Here is an 18304-nt window from a genome sequence, read left to right as displayed (position 1 = left end):
GTATACCTGCACGGTATCACTGTATCCAGTTTCAGTCGAGAGGCTGACCGCATTCATCTTTCAGGATCTTTACAAAAAGTTGACTAGACTTAAAGGCCAGGCATGTTCATGTGCACAGTCAACTGCATCCCTAAATGAGGAGACAGGCAATTAGCTGCGCTTATACAACCCAGTTCATTAGAGAAGGGGGTGGTCTCTTTTTGCTGATTCCCACATTCTTTGCGCACCTAAACAATGAGTCATTAAATCTAATTGGGGTTGGGGAGAATGGGATTCCTTGGATGTGTTTACACAGCAACAGCTTATAACAGCTGCTCTGATGTTCCCAAACTTAACCTCATAACACTGGCCTCCAATCTTTCTATAGCAGTAAACAAAGCTAATCCAAAATTAGACTAATTCAAATTCTTTAGATATGGAATTATGTAGTAAACAAAAAAGCAAATCAGAATATGTTTTATTTTAAATGTAGCCACCTTTTTCTTCGATGACAGTTTTGCACACTCCTGTGAAAGGAAGACCAAGAGTTACCTCTGCTGCAGAGGATGAGTTCATTGCAGTTACCAGCCTCAGAAACCACAAGTTAACAGCACTTCAGATCAGAGCCCACATAAATGCTTCACAGAGTTCAAGTGGCAGACACATCTCAACATAAGCTGTTCAGAGCAGACTGCATGAATCAGGCCTTCATGGTCAAATATGTGCAAAGAAACCAGTACTGAGGAAGAAGAGAACTGCTCCAAAGTGTCTAAAGCTGTCAACAAAGCAGCTACTGGCTACTTTGAAGCATTGAAAATGTAAAACATATTCTGATCCAAAATTTTGCCTAGTACTGTATACCTGAACACCATTGTTTTGTAATTTGTGCATGGGAGTAGCACTGCTAAAACCAAACACGAGCTACATGTACATATGAGTGCTCAGATGTAGGGAATGTCAATAATTTCCTTGTGTGTTTTCTGTCAGCCACCCCGACCGAATTTGGCAAAGTGTGCGACGCCTACACCTTCCAGTGCGCCAACAGAGTGTGTGTGAGTCTTGAGTGGAAGTGCGACGGCATGGACGACTGTGGGGATTATTCTGATGAAGCCAATTGTGGTGAGGAGGAAGAGCTTGTGGAGGAACACGCAGCACTCTGCAAAATCACGACAAAGAAATGCTTCAAACTTTTATTTTGAAAAACATCTGACACTTAAATATTGCTCTGTATGTTGCAGCTGCTCCCCCCGAGGTCCCGGGTTGCTCCAGTTATTTCCAATACGAGTGCAAAAACGGCCGCTGTATCCCCACGTGGTGGAAGTGTGACGGAGAGAACGACTGCGGGGACTGGTCAGACGAGTCCCAGTGTACAGGTACATACTTCCAGGTTGATTTTTGTCTGTCTAATTATTTAATGAATTGTACAAGAGCTTGAATCTCATTATATCTATAGTTCCTTGGCAGACTACAAAATACATGCACATGCACAATGACTAACCAATTAGATAAACTAGACAGGACACATAATACAAAGTTACATGCATACGTCACATACACCCCAAAACGCTGTAGTTCTGATTTAATCTTTTATTTCCTCTTTTATCAACCGTATTTACCCTCCTCTCATGCTGTTAAACTTCCAGGTGGCGTCACTCCTCACACTGTTGCCCCTGGTCCTGTTACATGTGCCCCCAACCGCTTCCACTGTGGCTCTGGAGCTTGTATCATCAACACCTGGGTGTGTGACGGTTACGCAGACTGCCCCGATGGCAGCGATGAGCTCGGGTGTCCCACAGGTACTGACTCGCCCTTCTGATCAACTTAAAATAAACGGAGCATAAAGTCCAATTAAACATAAAGGAAGAATAATAAGTAAGTACATTTAGAAGTAAACATTCTTCTTATGATTCGGGGTGCAGCTAACGGCTCCGCGACGCAGGCCCCAGTTCCCACTCCGGCCGCTCCTCTCCCTCCTTCCCCTGGTCGCTGCGGTCGGGGCGAGTTCCAGTGTCGCCGACCCCCCCGCTGCATCCCAGACTGGCAGCGGTGTGACGGGCAACTGCACTGCGAGGATGGCTCCGATGAAGCCCACTGCCGTGAGTGTCTGCATGCTGTAAAAAGTTGTTCGGGGCGATTTCCCAGAACATCTAGAAATATACTTACTTCCTTGTAACATTTCTAACATCTATTATCTTGTGTTGACCTCATCTTAAACAATTTCAGGGGTGTGATATTTTGTAACATTTGAACAAGCGCCCCCTGTAGCCTATTCTACATGTGAGATCACATTGTGTTTTCCCTAATGCCAGGTGTTAGTCTCTAGTTTGAGTCTTGATATTTTGTTTCTAACACGATGATGACCGAAATTCTCTTCTTCCAGTTAAAACCAATGACACGTCCAGGTTTTCTGTTTTATCAGTCAGATATTAGTATTTGTTTTGGAGTCACGTGTAGTTTAATTTTAGGGATGGTTGTTTTCACACTCGATTGTATTCTTATGCTGCTTGCTTATAATGGAGTAAAATGCTGTCACCCTAATATTTAGACACGTAGACAAAGTTATTTTAGTGATGCAGCAGAATAATCATGTGCAATCCCCTATCTCTCTCCCTCCAGCCACCCGCGGGCCTCTGTTGTGTGTCAACGGGACTCGCTGTTCTGACGGCGAAGCCTGTGTGTTGGACATCGAGAGGTGTGATGGCTTCCTGGACTGCTCTGACCACAGCGACGAGGACAACTGCACCCGTAGGTCCACACAGTGTAGTCACCGCCGCCGGTGTTTTTAAATCACATTCACATGTTTGAACCGCTGATTGACAGGTCTGTTGAGCGTGCCAGTTAATTAAGTCTACTGCAATGTAATGCTGCCACCTGCTGGCGGTTATTGTGCATCCCAGGACTTGTTGTGGAGAAAATGAACAGAGTCGAGCAAGACATCAGAATCTTCTTTCTTCTTTTTTCTCTTAGTGGACACCATGGCCTATAAAGTCCAGAACCTCCAGTGGACACCAGACTTCTTGGGTGCCATCACTCTGACATGGTCACGCCCCAAAAACCTTCCTTCGGACTCCTGCTACTTCCTCGTCTACTACAGGTAAGCCTAGACCTGTTCTATTGCAGGTGTTTTTATATTACAGATGTTTTTTCCAGTCCTCCAGTTGATGCTTGTGTCAGTTAGACGTGTCCCGCTCTGATGGCTCTCGTCTTCTGTTTTTGTGTTCAGGCTTGTGGGCACGCAGCAGTGGACGATCATGGACACCCACAGCAACAAGACCAGCTACAAACTCACCGTGCTGAAACCAGACACCACCTACCACGTGAAGGTGCTCACCCAGTGCCTCAGCAAGCTGCACAAGACCAACGAGGTGATCACTGTCAGGACACCAGAGGGACGTGAGTATCACACAATCAACCTACATGACGGCAGTACTAACACAGTCCTGCTTATGTCACACTGTAAACACGTACCAGGAACTTTAAGCTAAATTTGGATTTTATATTTTTTTATATTTATTTATGCCGCTTACCATTAAGTCATCATTAGTGTGTAGTGATTGTAGTGACAACTATTTATCTGGTTCTAGTCCTCCCTCAGGTAGCTCCCACAATCTTCCTCATCTACACAAAATGAACTTGTCAGTTAAACCTTATTTCACTGTCACTGTCCTCATGCTTCTAACTCATCTGTTTATTTTGTGTGTTGAATGTGTGCGTGTGTTTGTGTTGTAGTGCCAGATCCTCCCAGGAATTTGCAGCTGACTTGTGATAACGTTGAGGACGGGACGGTTGAAGTTTCCTGGAACCCTCCTGACAAAGGGCACGGCCTCATCAGGGAGTACATAGTGAGTCATGTTCTGTGCAACAAGCGGATTCACATCAGTAAAAATTACAGTGTGAATAGTGTGAGAAAGACAGAGATCAGCCATAAAGACTGTTTTTTTTAATCTGTGTTTTGTGGGTTAGGTTGTGAGATGACTAACTGAATTTTCTCCGACCAGCTGCAGATTGTTAAAAGGGTTAGGGTTAGGCCTTATGATTAAAAAAGTAAGCGAATAAAATAAATTATATTTGAGATACACATACGGTTTTTGCATGAAATTATAATGTTACTTGGTGAATTTGGAGGCCAGGTCAACACCTTGTATGGTTCTTCATGTTTTTTGAGTTGTTTCTAAACCATTTTAGTGTGTGTGTCTGTGTCAGGCTGCATCCTGCTGGGAGTGTCTTGCGTGGTCTGGTCTAGGTGCTTGGTTTATGTCTGAGTAACATCCACATGAATGTCAGGTCCAAGTTTCCCAGCAGAACATTGAATTGTTACAAGATGGTCAATGTTATTTACTTCTCCTGTCAGTGGTTTTAATGTGGCTGCTGATCGGTGTATTAACTACATGGGACTTCATATACATCAACATGATCACATCAGTAATTAATCACATGCTGATACATTTTCTAATGACAGACTCACACACAGTCTACTCATAGGTCCTGTAAAATCCTTTCATCCTTTAGTTCTTGCTTAGATTCATTTATTTTTAAGTTTACAGATACAAGGTCAGAATATTTTCAAAGACTCTTGTTACTAATGAACAGACATCACTGGTACTTTTTCCCTTTCAGACGATCATTTCTAATAGTGGTCCTGTTGAATGAATGAGGCGAAACACGCTTGCCCAAGAGCACCCCAGCTCAGTAGATGGTCTTTACTATGAACCAGGACAGGCCTCTATCTTACATGTTATCTCTCTTAATATTAAATTAAACTGTGCTGTTGACAGGTTCAGTACTGTGAAGGTTCTGAAGGAGACTGGGTGTCACAGAGTTCAACTCAGACCAGTGCCAAGGTGAAGGAGCTGCATCCACTCACCCTGTACAGTTTCAGGGTAAGACACCTACCTGTGAAAAACATGAAAACATGAGTTGTGATAGTTTAAAGTACAGCATGTATAATCACTAATGTTTCCCAGGTGGCAGCAGTGACCAGTCGAGGCGTCGGAAACTGGAGCGAGGTTAAGTCTTTCACTCCTATGAAAGGTAAACTGGTTGCTCACAGCGTCGCACACACACACACACCACGGGGGAAAAAATGAAAAAAAAAAATAAGCTGTTTAACACTGACATCTGCTGAAATTTAAGATTAAAGTAAGACAAATGCGCTGCTGGGAACTGCAGCTGTACCTGTGATAATGTGAATACCGCCGGTTTGATCAGTTAGATTTTCTTTTGTCTTTGTCGTCGTTCATGCACAATGTCTGTCCTTCAGGGAGCGCAGATGTTCCTGTTTTTCAGAAATAATTAGTCCCAGCCGCCGTGAGCAGCCACATAACCACATAAGACGAAAACACTTAAACCACACCTAATGTTGTTACTAATCTTCGAGCAATAGGCAAATGTTCTGATCAAGGCACTAGGCTATTTAATACAGCATGTGGTAGAGTCTGTTAAAACACTTAGAAGGCATAATAAAGCACTGTTTGAGCTCAGATTCTCAATACCCTACTATGAATCCTCAAGATGAGCCTGGGGAAAATGATGCAATAAAAATTACCAGTAGCGTAGTCGTAATAAATTAAATTTTATGCTCATATTTTCATAGCTCTGATCCAAATAAATATCACGATCTCGATCACGAAAATCACTGATTTGTTCATTAAGAATGTCGTTTCTTTCCACGATGTTAAACTGCTGTCAATTAAACTTCCCCAAAGATATGCCTTCTGTGGAAATAGTGAGATTTAAAGTGTGGAACGCTTTTAATGTAACGACCAATGACTGAGTTTGTATCAAATCAAATAAAGTGAAAATCGTTAAACTAAACAAATCGTATACAGTGCTGCCTGGAGATACGGTGGAATCACACTGAAAATGTTTCTATGTCAGCAATTTGGGATTTTGGGATCTTTAATATCTGCTCTCTCCCTGCCGTAGCCCTGCCTCCTCCCTCTGTGATCGCCGACAGCATCACAGCCGACTCCATGAGCCTTTCATTTAGCTTAAACTCCCAGCAGGAAGTAAGAGCTCCTCTCCTTAAAAAAAAAAAAAACACCTCTTGAGAGTTGTCTGTGTCTGTGCAAACATGACGGATGGGTCTCTTCTGTTTCTCCTCAGGTGAAACAGTACATCGTGATCCTGTCGTGGCAGTTTGACACCCACGTCAAGGAGAGCAAGAACTACACGGTCACAGTGGGGATCCTCAAAGGTACCGTTCCTATATGATATGTTTTTTTGTCAAGTCATGTTGTCATCAAGGGCTACACGCATTGTATTCCCTCCTGAAAGCGTCAGTTAGCGTTTGATGTTTGCCGTGTTTCCAGCTACAAACCTGACAGCGGGGACAATGTACGAGGTGGCTGTGTGGGCTCACACCAGTATAGGAGACAGTCCCACTGCCCTGTCTCACCACCGGACCGCCGGCACCCAGCCGGATAGACCCTTCCTCAAAGCCAAGGCTCTCAACCAGACAGCTGTGGAGTGCAGCTGGACCATCAGCGGACCTCCTGCACAGGTAATAAGACACGCACGTACAAACAATGCCAACAGAAACATAGACAGCTAGTACACAGATTGTACTTGTATGTCATGTTTGTCACTAAGTTTTTCAAGTGTCATTTCACACTGAAACCTTCAAAAGAAGGAAAATATGTACAAAAAGTGAACATCACAACCATGAAGGTTTACTGGCAGAAGGGTGTATTAGAATTAATTACTTTTAACTAGTGGGACCTGAGCACATATAAACTTCTGTGGTGTGCTTTGCTCTGTAGTAAGATAAATCAAACGTTTCCCATGAATTTTCATGAGACCCTGAGGGGGTTATTTTACTGTCTTGATAAAAGCATCTAATTATGATGCTGTCCCATCTATTAAAAACTATTTATGTAGTATATGGCACATAGAATAAGATTTTGAGTTTTGTATCAGTCAGTCTTTAAATGACCATAATAACGCAGATGTTGAATTTAGCGACAAATAGCAGCAGTTTGTGCAGTTCATATACATGAATACTAAACAAAATGCTATTGAGGCGTGGCATTCTATGATGAAATGTGTGTAAGATTAAATAAAGTATGAGCGAATAAATCCAATTTATAGTGAACAGTTGACTTTCAATCTAACTTCGCTAGCTAGCGCCTATAAAGTTAAGCTAGTTCACGTTACATCTGGAGTCTTTTCCTTCAGGTTTTGACCAACTCTCTTTAAGTAATTGTAAATATCCTTGGTCTAAACATCAAGAGCACAAACATCAGGTTTAAAAAAGTGGCGGTCATGTCAATCTTTATCAGTGAACAACACAAATAGCTTCTCATGCTACGTGAGTTGTCTGAGCCGTTTCCTCCCTCAGGTTAAATTCAGTACAGAGCAGGTGAGCGACTAGTGTGTGCCTGAGCGAATCCTTCAAACTGTTGTATAAAACCACACAGGAAAGATTAATTTCTCTGTCACTAGTAGAAGCTGCAACGGTTTAAATCTCAAGATTCATCTCTCAGCTCTTTATTTTGAGCTAACGAGTAAAGAAATGAAAGAATCCTTTACTGTTTTTACTGAGGAGATGTCTTCACTGTGTTTTATTTTGTTGTTTGTGTGTGTTTGTGCAGATGTACGGTGTGTTTTATGCCACCTCCTTCCTGGATCTTTACCGCAGTCCACGTCAGGTCCGCACCCCTTCTCTCACCCTCACAGTGACTGTAGACAGCGATGAACAGTATCTGTTCCTGGTGAGTCCCTCCTCGTAACTCTCTACAAACGTCTAAAAACTTATGTCTGGGATGTCCTGATCCAGTTGTTTTCCTGAGCCAGTGTATCAGTTTTTTGTGCAATAATGATTAAATCCATCCGTTGTTAAACATCTAGGACGTATACTGTGGAGCGACATGCTCAGGATATCTGTTCGTTGGATTCACTAAAAAAGCCTAACAACCGCAATTATGCGTAACAGCCATGAAGAATGTAATTATCAACTCATTACGCCGACCGCATGTTTCACTTTAACTTTCACTTTAGTTCAGTAGGTTTTTTGTGGCCCACCCTTACATTAAATATTGCCTGAGACATCACAACAACACACTGAACTGAGTCCACCCCAGAGCTGGAAAGCAACTAATTACATTTGCTCAAGTGCTGCCAATTTACTGTAAAGTGGTGTGGTTTTGAGCTGCTTTACTTAATTATTTCCTTTTTATGTTTCTTTATACTTCGGCTTTGCGTTTCGCATTTAATAGGAAAATGTTGCACTTTATGTCCCACTTTTATTTGACAGCTTTAATTACCTTTAAACCCACATAATGTGGGCACACATTTGGTACACACTCACAAGAAGAACAAACTACAGTCCTGAAGAAACATGAGGAATTTAAAGATGTAACTTTCTCCCATAGATTAGGTGTGCAACATCCTTATTATACAGAAAGATTTACACAATTAAACCTGATTTGACCTCACTAACCTCAAATCCTGCTTGACAAATGTCTGAGTGGAACCAGTCAACACCCTTTTTCACATTAAAAAGTTTGCTTGAACCACATTTCTTCTGTGAACAAACTGTGTCTGCACAATTTGGCGGCCGTGACTCTGTCGGTAGAGTGGGTTGTCCACGGACCAGACGGTATTATCGGGATTCAAGATTGAAGACATTCATTGTGATGTGCACAGGAAAACAGCAGTTTAGACCGTACTGTGAAATTCTTACTTTGCAAGTCTCGCTTACTAACAGCACTGTATAAATAAAAGAAAATGATGAAGCATCCTTGAGATGATGTATCATTGTGACTGTAATAATTGGTGAAACTTATGCTTATTCAGTGTAAAGCTTTCAAATGCATAGAACACCCATGATCCTCTGCAGCTGTGGAATATGTGGAACATGTTGCAAACAATTGATGGAAACATAACAGTGAAGAATAAATTCAAATCCAAGTGTATTTGTTTGCTGTGCTCAACTGCAGGTACAGTGTTAAAACTAATGCTGAATCATAGCAAGGGTTTAAAGCGAGCACACAGATGGTAGGCTCAGAATGTGGCAGCCACAGCATGAATCCATGGACCCAACCCGCCTTGTGTTAACGTTTCAGGCTGCAGGTGGTGTAATGGTGTGGGGAGTGTTTCTCTGGCACACTTCAGGCCCCATACTACTCAATGTAAAGCAAAGCCTGAGAAGTGTTGCTGAGTAGGTGCATCTCTTTATGATCACAGCGGGATGATTCACTGTGTCACGAAGCAACAGTCGTTTCAAGCCAGCGTCATGAGCGTGAAAGTTCAGGGGAAAGTCACCAGACTGTGTCGAGGTTAAAAAGAATAAAACTTATTTTATTTTCTCTCCAGGCGCGAGCTATCTCTCCCTTCCTGGGTCCTCCCTCTGACTACGCTGTGGTGAAAATGATCCCCAACGAGAGGCTGCCGCCCAGGAACCTCCACCGCGTGCGAGTAGACAAGACTCAAGCAACACTGAAATGGCAGCCGCCCTACGACACCCCAAACACGCCTCTGGTACAACAATGGCTAATGTTACTATGGTGATGGGGGTGGTTCATGATGATGAAGAAGATGTTTCATCCAAATATCTTCTTCAGTTCTAAAAGGCTGGCGGGGAGTAGGAACATCTGTGGGTGTTGCCCATCTGAAACTCGCATGAGTAAGGATTGTTGACGACCAGATACTTACCTGCATTGGAGGAAACTGTTTTGAGCCTGTTTATTATACACTGATCAGGCATAACATTATGACCACCTTCTTAATATTGTTTAGGTCTCCCTTGTGCCTCCAAAACAGTTGTGAGAATGGACATGTGCCTTCTGAGGGTGTCCTGTGGTGTGTGGCAACAGAATGTTGTTAGTGGGGGCCTTTGGGTCCTATGGGTTGAGGGGAGGGGCCTCTGATTAGTTTGGGATCAAGGGAATTTGGAGGCCAGGTCAACACCTCGTGCTGTTTTTCATGTTTTTTGAGTTGTTCCTAAACTGTTTTTAGCTGCTGCCATCAAGTAGTGTCATTGCTATGGTATGAGGGCACCTGGTCTGGTCTAGGTGGGTGGTACATTTCTAAGTAACATCCACATGAATGCCAGGTCCAGTCTGTCAGTGGTCACAATGTTATGCCTGATCAGTGTAAGTACAACACAGTCCCCTAGAAGTTTCATCCCTGTTCACACTTAGAGACTGGGGTCATTAAAGTACCATTCATTGGAGAAGGAAAACAGGATCAAAACAGTTTTCTCCAATTACAAGCGAGTAGCTGGTCGTCAACAGACTCTGGCGACACGAGATCCACCCAAGTCCAGTCTCCCTTGTTTCGTCTTGTTTTCTGGATACACCTTGACCTGGGTGATGAGAACAGACAGAATGATTTGATTCTTTGCTCTCCAAAGACATTTAGGCAAATCCCAATGTTCACTCCCGCACTGACAAGACATCTCTTGTACCTGATAACATGTGGGTTGTGTTTACTCATGTAACAGCAGCTGTGTGGGAGTTATTTCAATATTTTATAACCCGCACACTGTAAGCTTCCGTGGTTTACGTTTGCCTCTTTTAGACATATGCCATCCACGTGCGGGACGTGATCCGTAAGGTGGAGTGGGACTACAAGCTGACCACCCCCAACAACACAGTGGAGTACCAGCTGAAAGGCCTGGAGCCTGGAGGACGATACAGCGTCTCTGTCCGCCTGCGCAACATGAGCAAGGAGGCCAGCTACACCCTCAGCACCGGTGCGTTGTTTGTGGAAGGGGGTTGAAGGATGTCCGTGTCGAATGCATTCTCACTGCTGGGACCCACCATTTGGTTTAGTGGAGGTGTGGAGGGATGCAGAAAGAAATCACAGGATCCAGTTTGGAGCACGAAGCCAGTCCATAATTTGGTCATAAGTAATCAAGTCTCTCTTGATGTTCCGTGAATTTGTCTGGGGATTTCTTGACGTCTGTCCCATTAGACAGTTTCGTTGGCATCTTTGTGGAGATGAACTTTCTTCTTCTACGGATTTTTGCATTCTGCCGGTTGCACAGCTGTCACATGAGAGAAACACCATTAACACACCAGCTCCTTCACTGAGAGTTTTCCAGACAGTCATTTCCTTTATTCACACACGGACTCAGTTGGAAATGACACAGACTTTACATTAGCGAGTCTGTTTCATGTCCAGTCCTGATTTGGACATTTGTGTTCTCACACACAGGTTAGGTCTATAAAGGTTCAGGGCTGTACTGCATGTGTAAAGACTTAAGATAGACTGAATCAGGAACATTGAGGGACCTCAGTGAAGAATTATTCATGATAGAGTTGTTGGCTCTAGATTGTCCACAAATGTTAATTACCACATCCCAAAGTTTAAATTTTAATTGGGTCAGGCCAGCTATGATATAATGATATCATTTTCCTCTGCTGCAGTTCCTCTTCCAGCTCCGGAAGCCCTGAAGATTTTGACAGAGAACGATCACATATTCCTTTTGTGGAAGAGTCTGGCTGTCCGAGAGAAAGGCTTCAATGAGAGCAGGGTGAGATGCCACTTCAAATACTACTACTTTTTCACCATGCTACAACTTCTTCTTCTGCCTTACTTCAAAGTGTTATAAATTTCCCATCTCAGGTATCGATGTCTACCTCTTATTGATAATATGATTCAAGAAGTCTTAGGGCTTTGAGATCTTCTACTGTGGGATTCAAACAAAAGAATAAACTTATTTAAAGCCCTTTTTAGACCTTAAATTAAGATCCGATCTTGGCTATCCAATTGCAAGTGACCAGCTTTAGGTACATGTGTTCAGACTTGGCCCTAATGTGCCGTGGTTTTACCTTTCACGGCCCGTGTGATTGTGCTGTTCTTATCCTCCACTGATCTTCCTGACGTGCTCTTTACAGGGATATGAAGTCCATGTGTTTGACAGTGTGACCAACCAGACGTCATATCTGGGAAACACCACGGAAACCATCTTCCGCATCAACACCCTGCTGGCGGGACACAACTACACGTTCTCTGTGCAGGCCCGCTGCCTGCTCAATGGTCAGCTGTGTGGGGAGCCTGCACTGCTGCTCTATAACCAGCTGACAGGTACAGACTCATGCAGACAGACCCAAACTGCTGAAATCTAGTCATTCATATAAGATAGATATATAGATATATAAACATATGGATAGACAGATAACCGTTCATGTTCTTCGTCCACCTGCTCAGGGGCCAGCGATGCCTCCCGCAGCGAAGGCCACTCGGGGGACATGGCTGCAGTGGTGGTCCCAGTCCTCTTCCTGCTGCTGCTCGGCGTGTGCGGCGGCTTGGTGGCGCTCTACCTCCGGCACCGCCGGCTGCAGAACAATTTTACCGCCTTTGCCAATTCCCACTACAACTCTCGCCTGGGCTCTGCCATCTTCTCCTCTGGCGATGAATTGGGTAACTGTAGATTTTCTCTCTTTTTTTGTTTTGGTGTGTATGGCATTTGGCCGTCCAGGCGCTGCTGTGGAGATAACCCTCACCTTACACCCTGGTTGTGGTCTTAAACTTGAAGTAGTGCACTCTGAATTAATTATCAGTAGGAAGGTGGTTGGGAATCATGTTTGCGTTACAAACTTGTGTTGGTTGATCATTTTGAGAGATGCTAAAGAACAAAACTCACTCATACATCAACACCAAATTCTAAGACTTGACCTCTGGATTTGATCCCCTGTTGTATACGTATGCACGTTGCTTTTATTCCCCCAGCAAAGACATTCCATAAAGCCTTTCTCCTTCCCCTTTAGGTGATGATGACGAAGACGCCCCCATGATCAGCGGCTTCTCGGACGACGTTCCCATGGTCATCGCGTAGCGGCCCCGTCCCCTCTGCCACCTATTTCTCTCTCTTTCCTCCTCCCCTTCTCTTCTTCCTCTTCCGGCCATTTGCTCCCCTTCACTCTGACAGTGGCGCGGTGCGACGGAGTGCAGAGCCGCCATTTGGAAAACACTTGCCGCCATCCCAAAATTCATCAGCGGGAATCCACCCAAATTAGCAGGAAAAGTGAAGAAAAACAATGGAAAAGTGTAAAGAGAGAAAGAGATATTTTTCAAATATACGATGCACTTTTTTGGATGCGCAATAACTTATTTTTTATAATATTAAATATAAATATAAATATATATATATGGGGTCAAAAAAAAAAAGGACTGGGAGGAAGAGGTGGACACTGAAGCAAACTGTGAAGGATTTGAGTTTGTTGAGTGCGTCAGGGAAAGAGAGACCCTACTGTATTTGTAATGCAAACTCACTATCCATAAGAGTGGTTCATTGCTTAAAGCCAAAATAAGCATCCAGAGACTGGAATATAGAATGCAAAAAAAACCCACACACATACACATAGGGTAAATATAGACGTATGCTGTATACAACATGTACAAATAGAGAATATCAGAGCAGTAATAGTTACATATTTTGGTCATAGTACGGTGTGTACTATAGCAGTATATGTAATATTGGTGCCCAGTGTGAGACGGTTGGAAGATTTAACTATGGATCATATTTCATCATCTCCACAATCTGAATTGTTTGTCTTGTCAAAGGATCGCCCCGTTTGGTAACCGTAGATTCTCGTTAACGCATTAACAAAGTGTTTGAAACTCACGCAGCCGAACAGGTCTGTGTTTGGATTGAGCAGACGCACCACGTGGTGTCCTCATAGATGCTCCTTTATGTTCCACCACCAGCACACTGTTGTATGTGGTAGGTGACACCCTGATTGGAGAATATCCCTGGCTTAAATGAGTGGGGGAGGGGGAGGGAGACACCCTCCTTGCGTTGCTAAGATCAGTTGAACTATTTGTAAATATTGGCTTTTAATAATGTCCTCTCCTTGTAATGCTGCACCATGTCTCATTCTGTAAAATGTGTTTGTGTTTAATTTTTTTTTAATCATTCAGGACCACAAATTTATCGTCCCCAGCATTTTTTTTTTGCCATATCTGTAGTCGTAAGAGAAAGTGTGTTTGGGGTTCTCAGGGAACTGTGTCGGAGCGGACACCGGCGCAGCGCCGGCGTCGCCGCGCTGTACATCTGCTGTGGAATGGGTACAGGAACCGTGGAAGAGGTGCCGGGTCAGCTGTGGGTGGGATGAGTGGCGGGCACAGGCTGTCAGTGGTTGGGATGAAAAGTCCAGAGAAGGTCCGGATTAGGGTTTAAGGGATCACTTCATCGAGATTAGTTTTTAATGACCTCTAGTTGTGTCTAGCTCTTCTGATTTAGTTCTGTAGTTTTTATTTGGTTTGGCTTTTAAATATATTTTTACAGCCTCCTGTTCTACTTGATAGCGGTGATTAGAATGACTTTATCCAGTAAGTAAGCTCTCGGTCACACCAGAAAGTCGCAGCATTCGATTCAGTTGACTTATCCTTTTAGCTATAATAAAGACTACATATCTATCTCTTATTAATAGATAGATAATGGCCTCTTTTAGTTGACCAAGCAGTCCAAAACCCTCTAATAAACATTAACTCTACAACAATATCACTAGAGAAATGTGGAAAATCCCCACATCGCAGAAGCTACCACTCTCAAATGTTTGGTATTTTTCATCTCAACAGATGGACACATAAAAGCAAAACTAGCTAGACGGAACAGGAGGCGCAGTGAGGAAGACGGCTGGTTCCTTTAGGGATTGGGATCAGCTGGACCTGAGGGGATGTTACCTGTCTCGTCGCGCTGCGCGTCAACCCGCAAACAAAACCTTAGCTGTGCCCCGTCCCCTCCCCGCCTCCCTCCTCCCTCCCCCACCTGACTCAGTGCTATAGTCCATTAACTGATGCTAGTGTTTTGCCTCTCGGCTTGAGCCACTTGAACTGACGGTGTCCCGCTCTCTGTTGACCTTGTTCTTGTTTTGTTTGTCGAGACGTCTTCATGAATGTATTTTATATGTAATTTTTTTTTTTTTTAAAGGTGTTGTCCCAGCTCATTATGCTACTGTCACCGCCTGTGAAGTCAGTGCACGCTCTGGTTTATGCCCCTCCCCCTCCCCGAATTTGTAAATCGCCCCTTCCACGTTGGAGCTCACAGCCTTTACGTTGTTGCTCCGTAGACCAGCTTCCTGTAGACAAATTCCAGCCGATCTAACCTTCAAACTCCCAATTAACTAACCCAGAGCAACAAAATAATTTGGTTCGGTAGAGTCTTGATGTTTCCTTTCATCGTCTCATTCATCCCCAGAACGTCAATGTGTCTGTACTGTCATTTAAGGTTGTCCTCAAGACCATATTTCACGCGGCTCCTGCCCATGAGGTACTTTGTTGTGTTTCTCGGCCTTAAAGACAGATTTATTCTGGTATGGATGCTGTTTCTGTTATCTGATTTTCTGTTTCGCCACATAATGCCTTATTAGAACACATTGGGTTTCTATGTAATGTACTGTTTGTATTATAGAACACAAGTGCACACGCATGCATACACTCGTACACACACTCTCGACCAGTACGCCGGGCTGAGGAGGAATTTACTGTTAGGGCATTTTGTTAATTTTGTCGGATCACTGCTCCTTTCTTCGCCAGCCGCCGCGAGCCAGACTTTAGTGTTTTTAGTCGGGTTTTACACATGTACAAAGTTGAATTATTGGTTATCGTGTGACCGTTTGCCCCCCACCTGTCTTAATGTCGACTCTTTGTCAAATAGTTTGCTCCAACATGTTGTCTGGCACAGAGTTTGGATCATGTTGGATTCAGCCATGTTTGAAGATTAATGTCTTGCTTGCTTGTAAAGGAGAGATGTTCGGAGAAACAGTGTGAGGTGTTTTAAAAACCACTTATACTGAAATAAACTTGCTGAAAAGTTCAATATTGTCCCCTTTATTTTATTCAGGATTGTTTTTTGAAAGTTCAGCCTCGTAAACCTTGTGAAACTAAAAGGGATTCCCTAAAAAGACACGGAATTGAAAGTGTGTCCTCAGAAATGTATCATAATGTTATAATATAATAATAAAAACAGATTCATTCCTTTAAATCTGCTTTCAATGTCAGCTCCTTTGGCATTTTTAATATTTAAATATCACAGCATCAGGACCCGTAGGTGTCTCCAAAGTGAGAGAAGGACATTTCTGCACATGACCAAGGTTAGGCTTTTATTCATTGTTAGTATTTTTATTTCAATACATTCCTGTAAAGTTATTATCTGTAGCCAGATGAGCCTCTAGTTAAATTATACGAAAGGCCTTGCATGTACAGTATTCCACACTTCACGAGCTACGCGCTTTTGGTGATTCGCGTTCCATGGCCAAATGTCTTTTTGCAACACCCTCACTTTTCAGCTGGCCTGCCTACTGTTTTTCTTTCTCTGCAAGAGTGAAAGCAAACGTCACTGTAAGTCAGAATTCATCATGCACCAACTATTACAAACATTTTATATCTCGTAGGATACATTTTGAAGCGATTCCATGTAAAAAGCCAACGTCACAATGTCACAATATTCTGCAAAAGCACTTGGATGGATATAGATTTAAACTGCGACTTCGCTGCTTCATAGAGGCATATAATGTGTTGGTTTCATTAAAAAAAGTAATCTTGTTAAAGGAGGTTTCACTTTTTTTGGAACTTAGGTCCTCATCGGTAAATTAAGTAACGCAACAGTTTTTACTAGTGTACCTAAAGAACTGGCATGTGGATATAGATACCTACCTCAGTGTAAAGCTCTTGTCACAGGAATTTCAGTGTTGGCAGAACCATATATCAATCAGCCGCAACATTAAAACCACTGACAGGTGAAGTAAATAACATTGAGCATTTTGTGACAATACAATGTTCTGGTGGGAACTTTTGGACCTGGCATTCGGCACTTGTACCACCAACCTAGACCAGATCAGACACCCACACCCCATAGCAATGACATTACCTGATGGCAGCGGCCATCCCCAGCAGGATGCAGCCTGACACAGACACACACACAAAAACGGCTTAGGAACAACTCAAAAACAAAACATGAAAAACAGCACAAGGTGTTGACCTGGCCTCCAAATTCACTAGATCCCAAACTGATCAAGTATCTGTGGGATGATCCACAGAGACCCCTCCCCTCAACCCATATTACCCAAAAGGGTAATATGGGTTGGTCATTCTGTTACCAGACACCACAAAACACCCTCAGAGGCCCATGTCCATTCTCTGATGGGTCATAACTGTTTTGGAGGCACAAGGGAGACCTACACAATATTAAGAAGGTGGTCATAATGTTATGCCTGATCGTTGTAGAAACCACTATATAAAAATAAAATAAAACCTACAATGTTCATATAGAGTGGAGAAGTGTTGCCAACTGTTCTCGCCATGGATCAGCATTACGAGCTAATTGCTCACCAGCTCTTTAGGGTTAGGGTTGGGAAGCTGCAGTAGAGTTGTCGAGAATAAAAACATCCAGAGGGCTCAGGGGACCTCCAAATTTGGGTGATGATTCTCTCTGAGTTAATCACCACAAGTGACCCCTGTCACATTACACATAGTCGATGGATCCATTGTTCATAAGAAAATATTGATCCGAGGAGCTTTAATGTCCGATTTTATGGCTGGAAACATGACTAACGGGGAGCCGAGAGGATTACTGAACAACACAAGTGACTCAGTGATGGTCTGGCTAGCTTCTGGCTCTCAAAACCTACTTTCCAGACCAGTCTTTGTTTTAGAACAAAGAGCAGTCTGTATGTGCTCCTGTAATTTGAAAAGACTAGTACAGTGATACATGACTGACCAGAATATGGCCTTGTGACAGGCCTATCATTAGGGACAGATGACCTTTGAGTCATCACACAGAGTTCAGATGAGTTGCAGTTTAAGACCTTAAAGACAAAGCAGCTGCTTTCATTTTACAAAGACAGAGACTTTGTTTTCATCAAGACATTCATGGGGAGAGGGACTTTAGAAATTGTGTATGCGCCCCGTCTTTCTCGGTTCCCCATCCCCAGGGATGCAGCTTTGCACTTGCATGAGGATGGACCTGGTGAAATCAAACTGACATCCAACTCAACTTTGTCAGTAATACCAATGACTCATCATTCTACACTATATTGCCAAAAGTATTCACTCATCTGCCTTTACACCCATATGAACTTAAGTGACATCCCATTCTCAATCCATAGGGTTTAATATGACGTCGGCCCACCCTTTGCAGCTATAAAAGCTTCAACCCTTGTGGGAAGGCTTTCCACAAGGTTTAGGAGTGCGTTCATGGGAAGTTTTGACCATTCTTCCAGAAGCGCATTTGTGAGGTCAGACACTGATGTTGGACGAGAAGGTCTGGCTGGCAGTCTTCGCTCAAATTTATCCCAAAGGTGTTCTATCGGGTTGAGGTCAGGATTCTGTGCAGGCCAGTCAAGTTCTTCCACACCAAACTTGCTCATCCATGTCT

The 18304-nt window shown here is 43.3% G+C and overlaps 1 protein-coding gene across 1 annotated transcript in view; it reads left to right on the top strand.

Annotated features, from left to right (window-relative positions):
• The window catches only part of sorl1 (sortilin-related receptor, L(DLR class) A repeats containing), an 81846-nt gene extending 66104 nt beyond the window's left edge, over positions 1–15742 (top strand). Inside the window, exons 29-48 of the mRNA XM_084559416.1 lie at positions 967–1098; positions 1218–1352; positions 1623–1775; positions 1899–2075; positions 2596–2724; positions 2947–3073; positions 3203–3372; positions 3709–3821; positions 4755–4859; positions 4944–5010; positions 5905–5987; positions 6085–6175; positions 6291–6481; positions 7572–7691; positions 9295–9459; positions 10501–10675; positions 11352–11458; positions 11823–12012; positions 12136–12348; positions 12696–15742. Coding sequence (XP_084415542.1) covers positions 967–1098; positions 1218–1352; positions 1623–1775; positions 1899–2075; positions 2596–2724; positions 2947–3073; positions 3203–3372; positions 3709–3821; positions 4755–4859; positions 4944–5010; positions 5905–5987; positions 6085–6175; positions 6291–6481; positions 7572–7691; positions 9295–9459; positions 10501–10675; positions 11352–11458; positions 11823–12012; positions 12136–12348; positions 12696–12763 — 2711 coding nt within the window. The 3' untranslated portion in view covers positions 12764–15742. The remainder of the gene's footprint in view (positions 1–966; positions 1099–1217; positions 1353–1622; positions 1776–1898; positions 2076–2595; positions 2725–2946; positions 3074–3202; positions 3373–3708; positions 3822–4754; positions 4860–4943; positions 5011–5904; positions 5988–6084; positions 6176–6290; positions 6482–7571; positions 7692–9294; positions 9460–10500; positions 10676–11351; positions 11459–11822; positions 12013–12135; positions 12349–12695) is intronic.
• The last annotated feature ends 2562 nt before the right edge of the window (positions 15743–18304 follow it).

This window comes from Chelon labrosus (assembly GCF_963514085.1).
Source record: "Chelon labrosus genome assembly, chromosome: 13".
In the NCBI taxonomy this organism is placed as follows: domain Eukaryota; kingdom Metazoa; phylum Chordata; class Actinopteri; order Mugiliformes; family Mugilidae; genus Chelon; species Chelon labrosus.
Note: the sequence above shows the minus strand (reverse complement) of the source record. Positions and strands in the feature narration are given on the sequence as shown.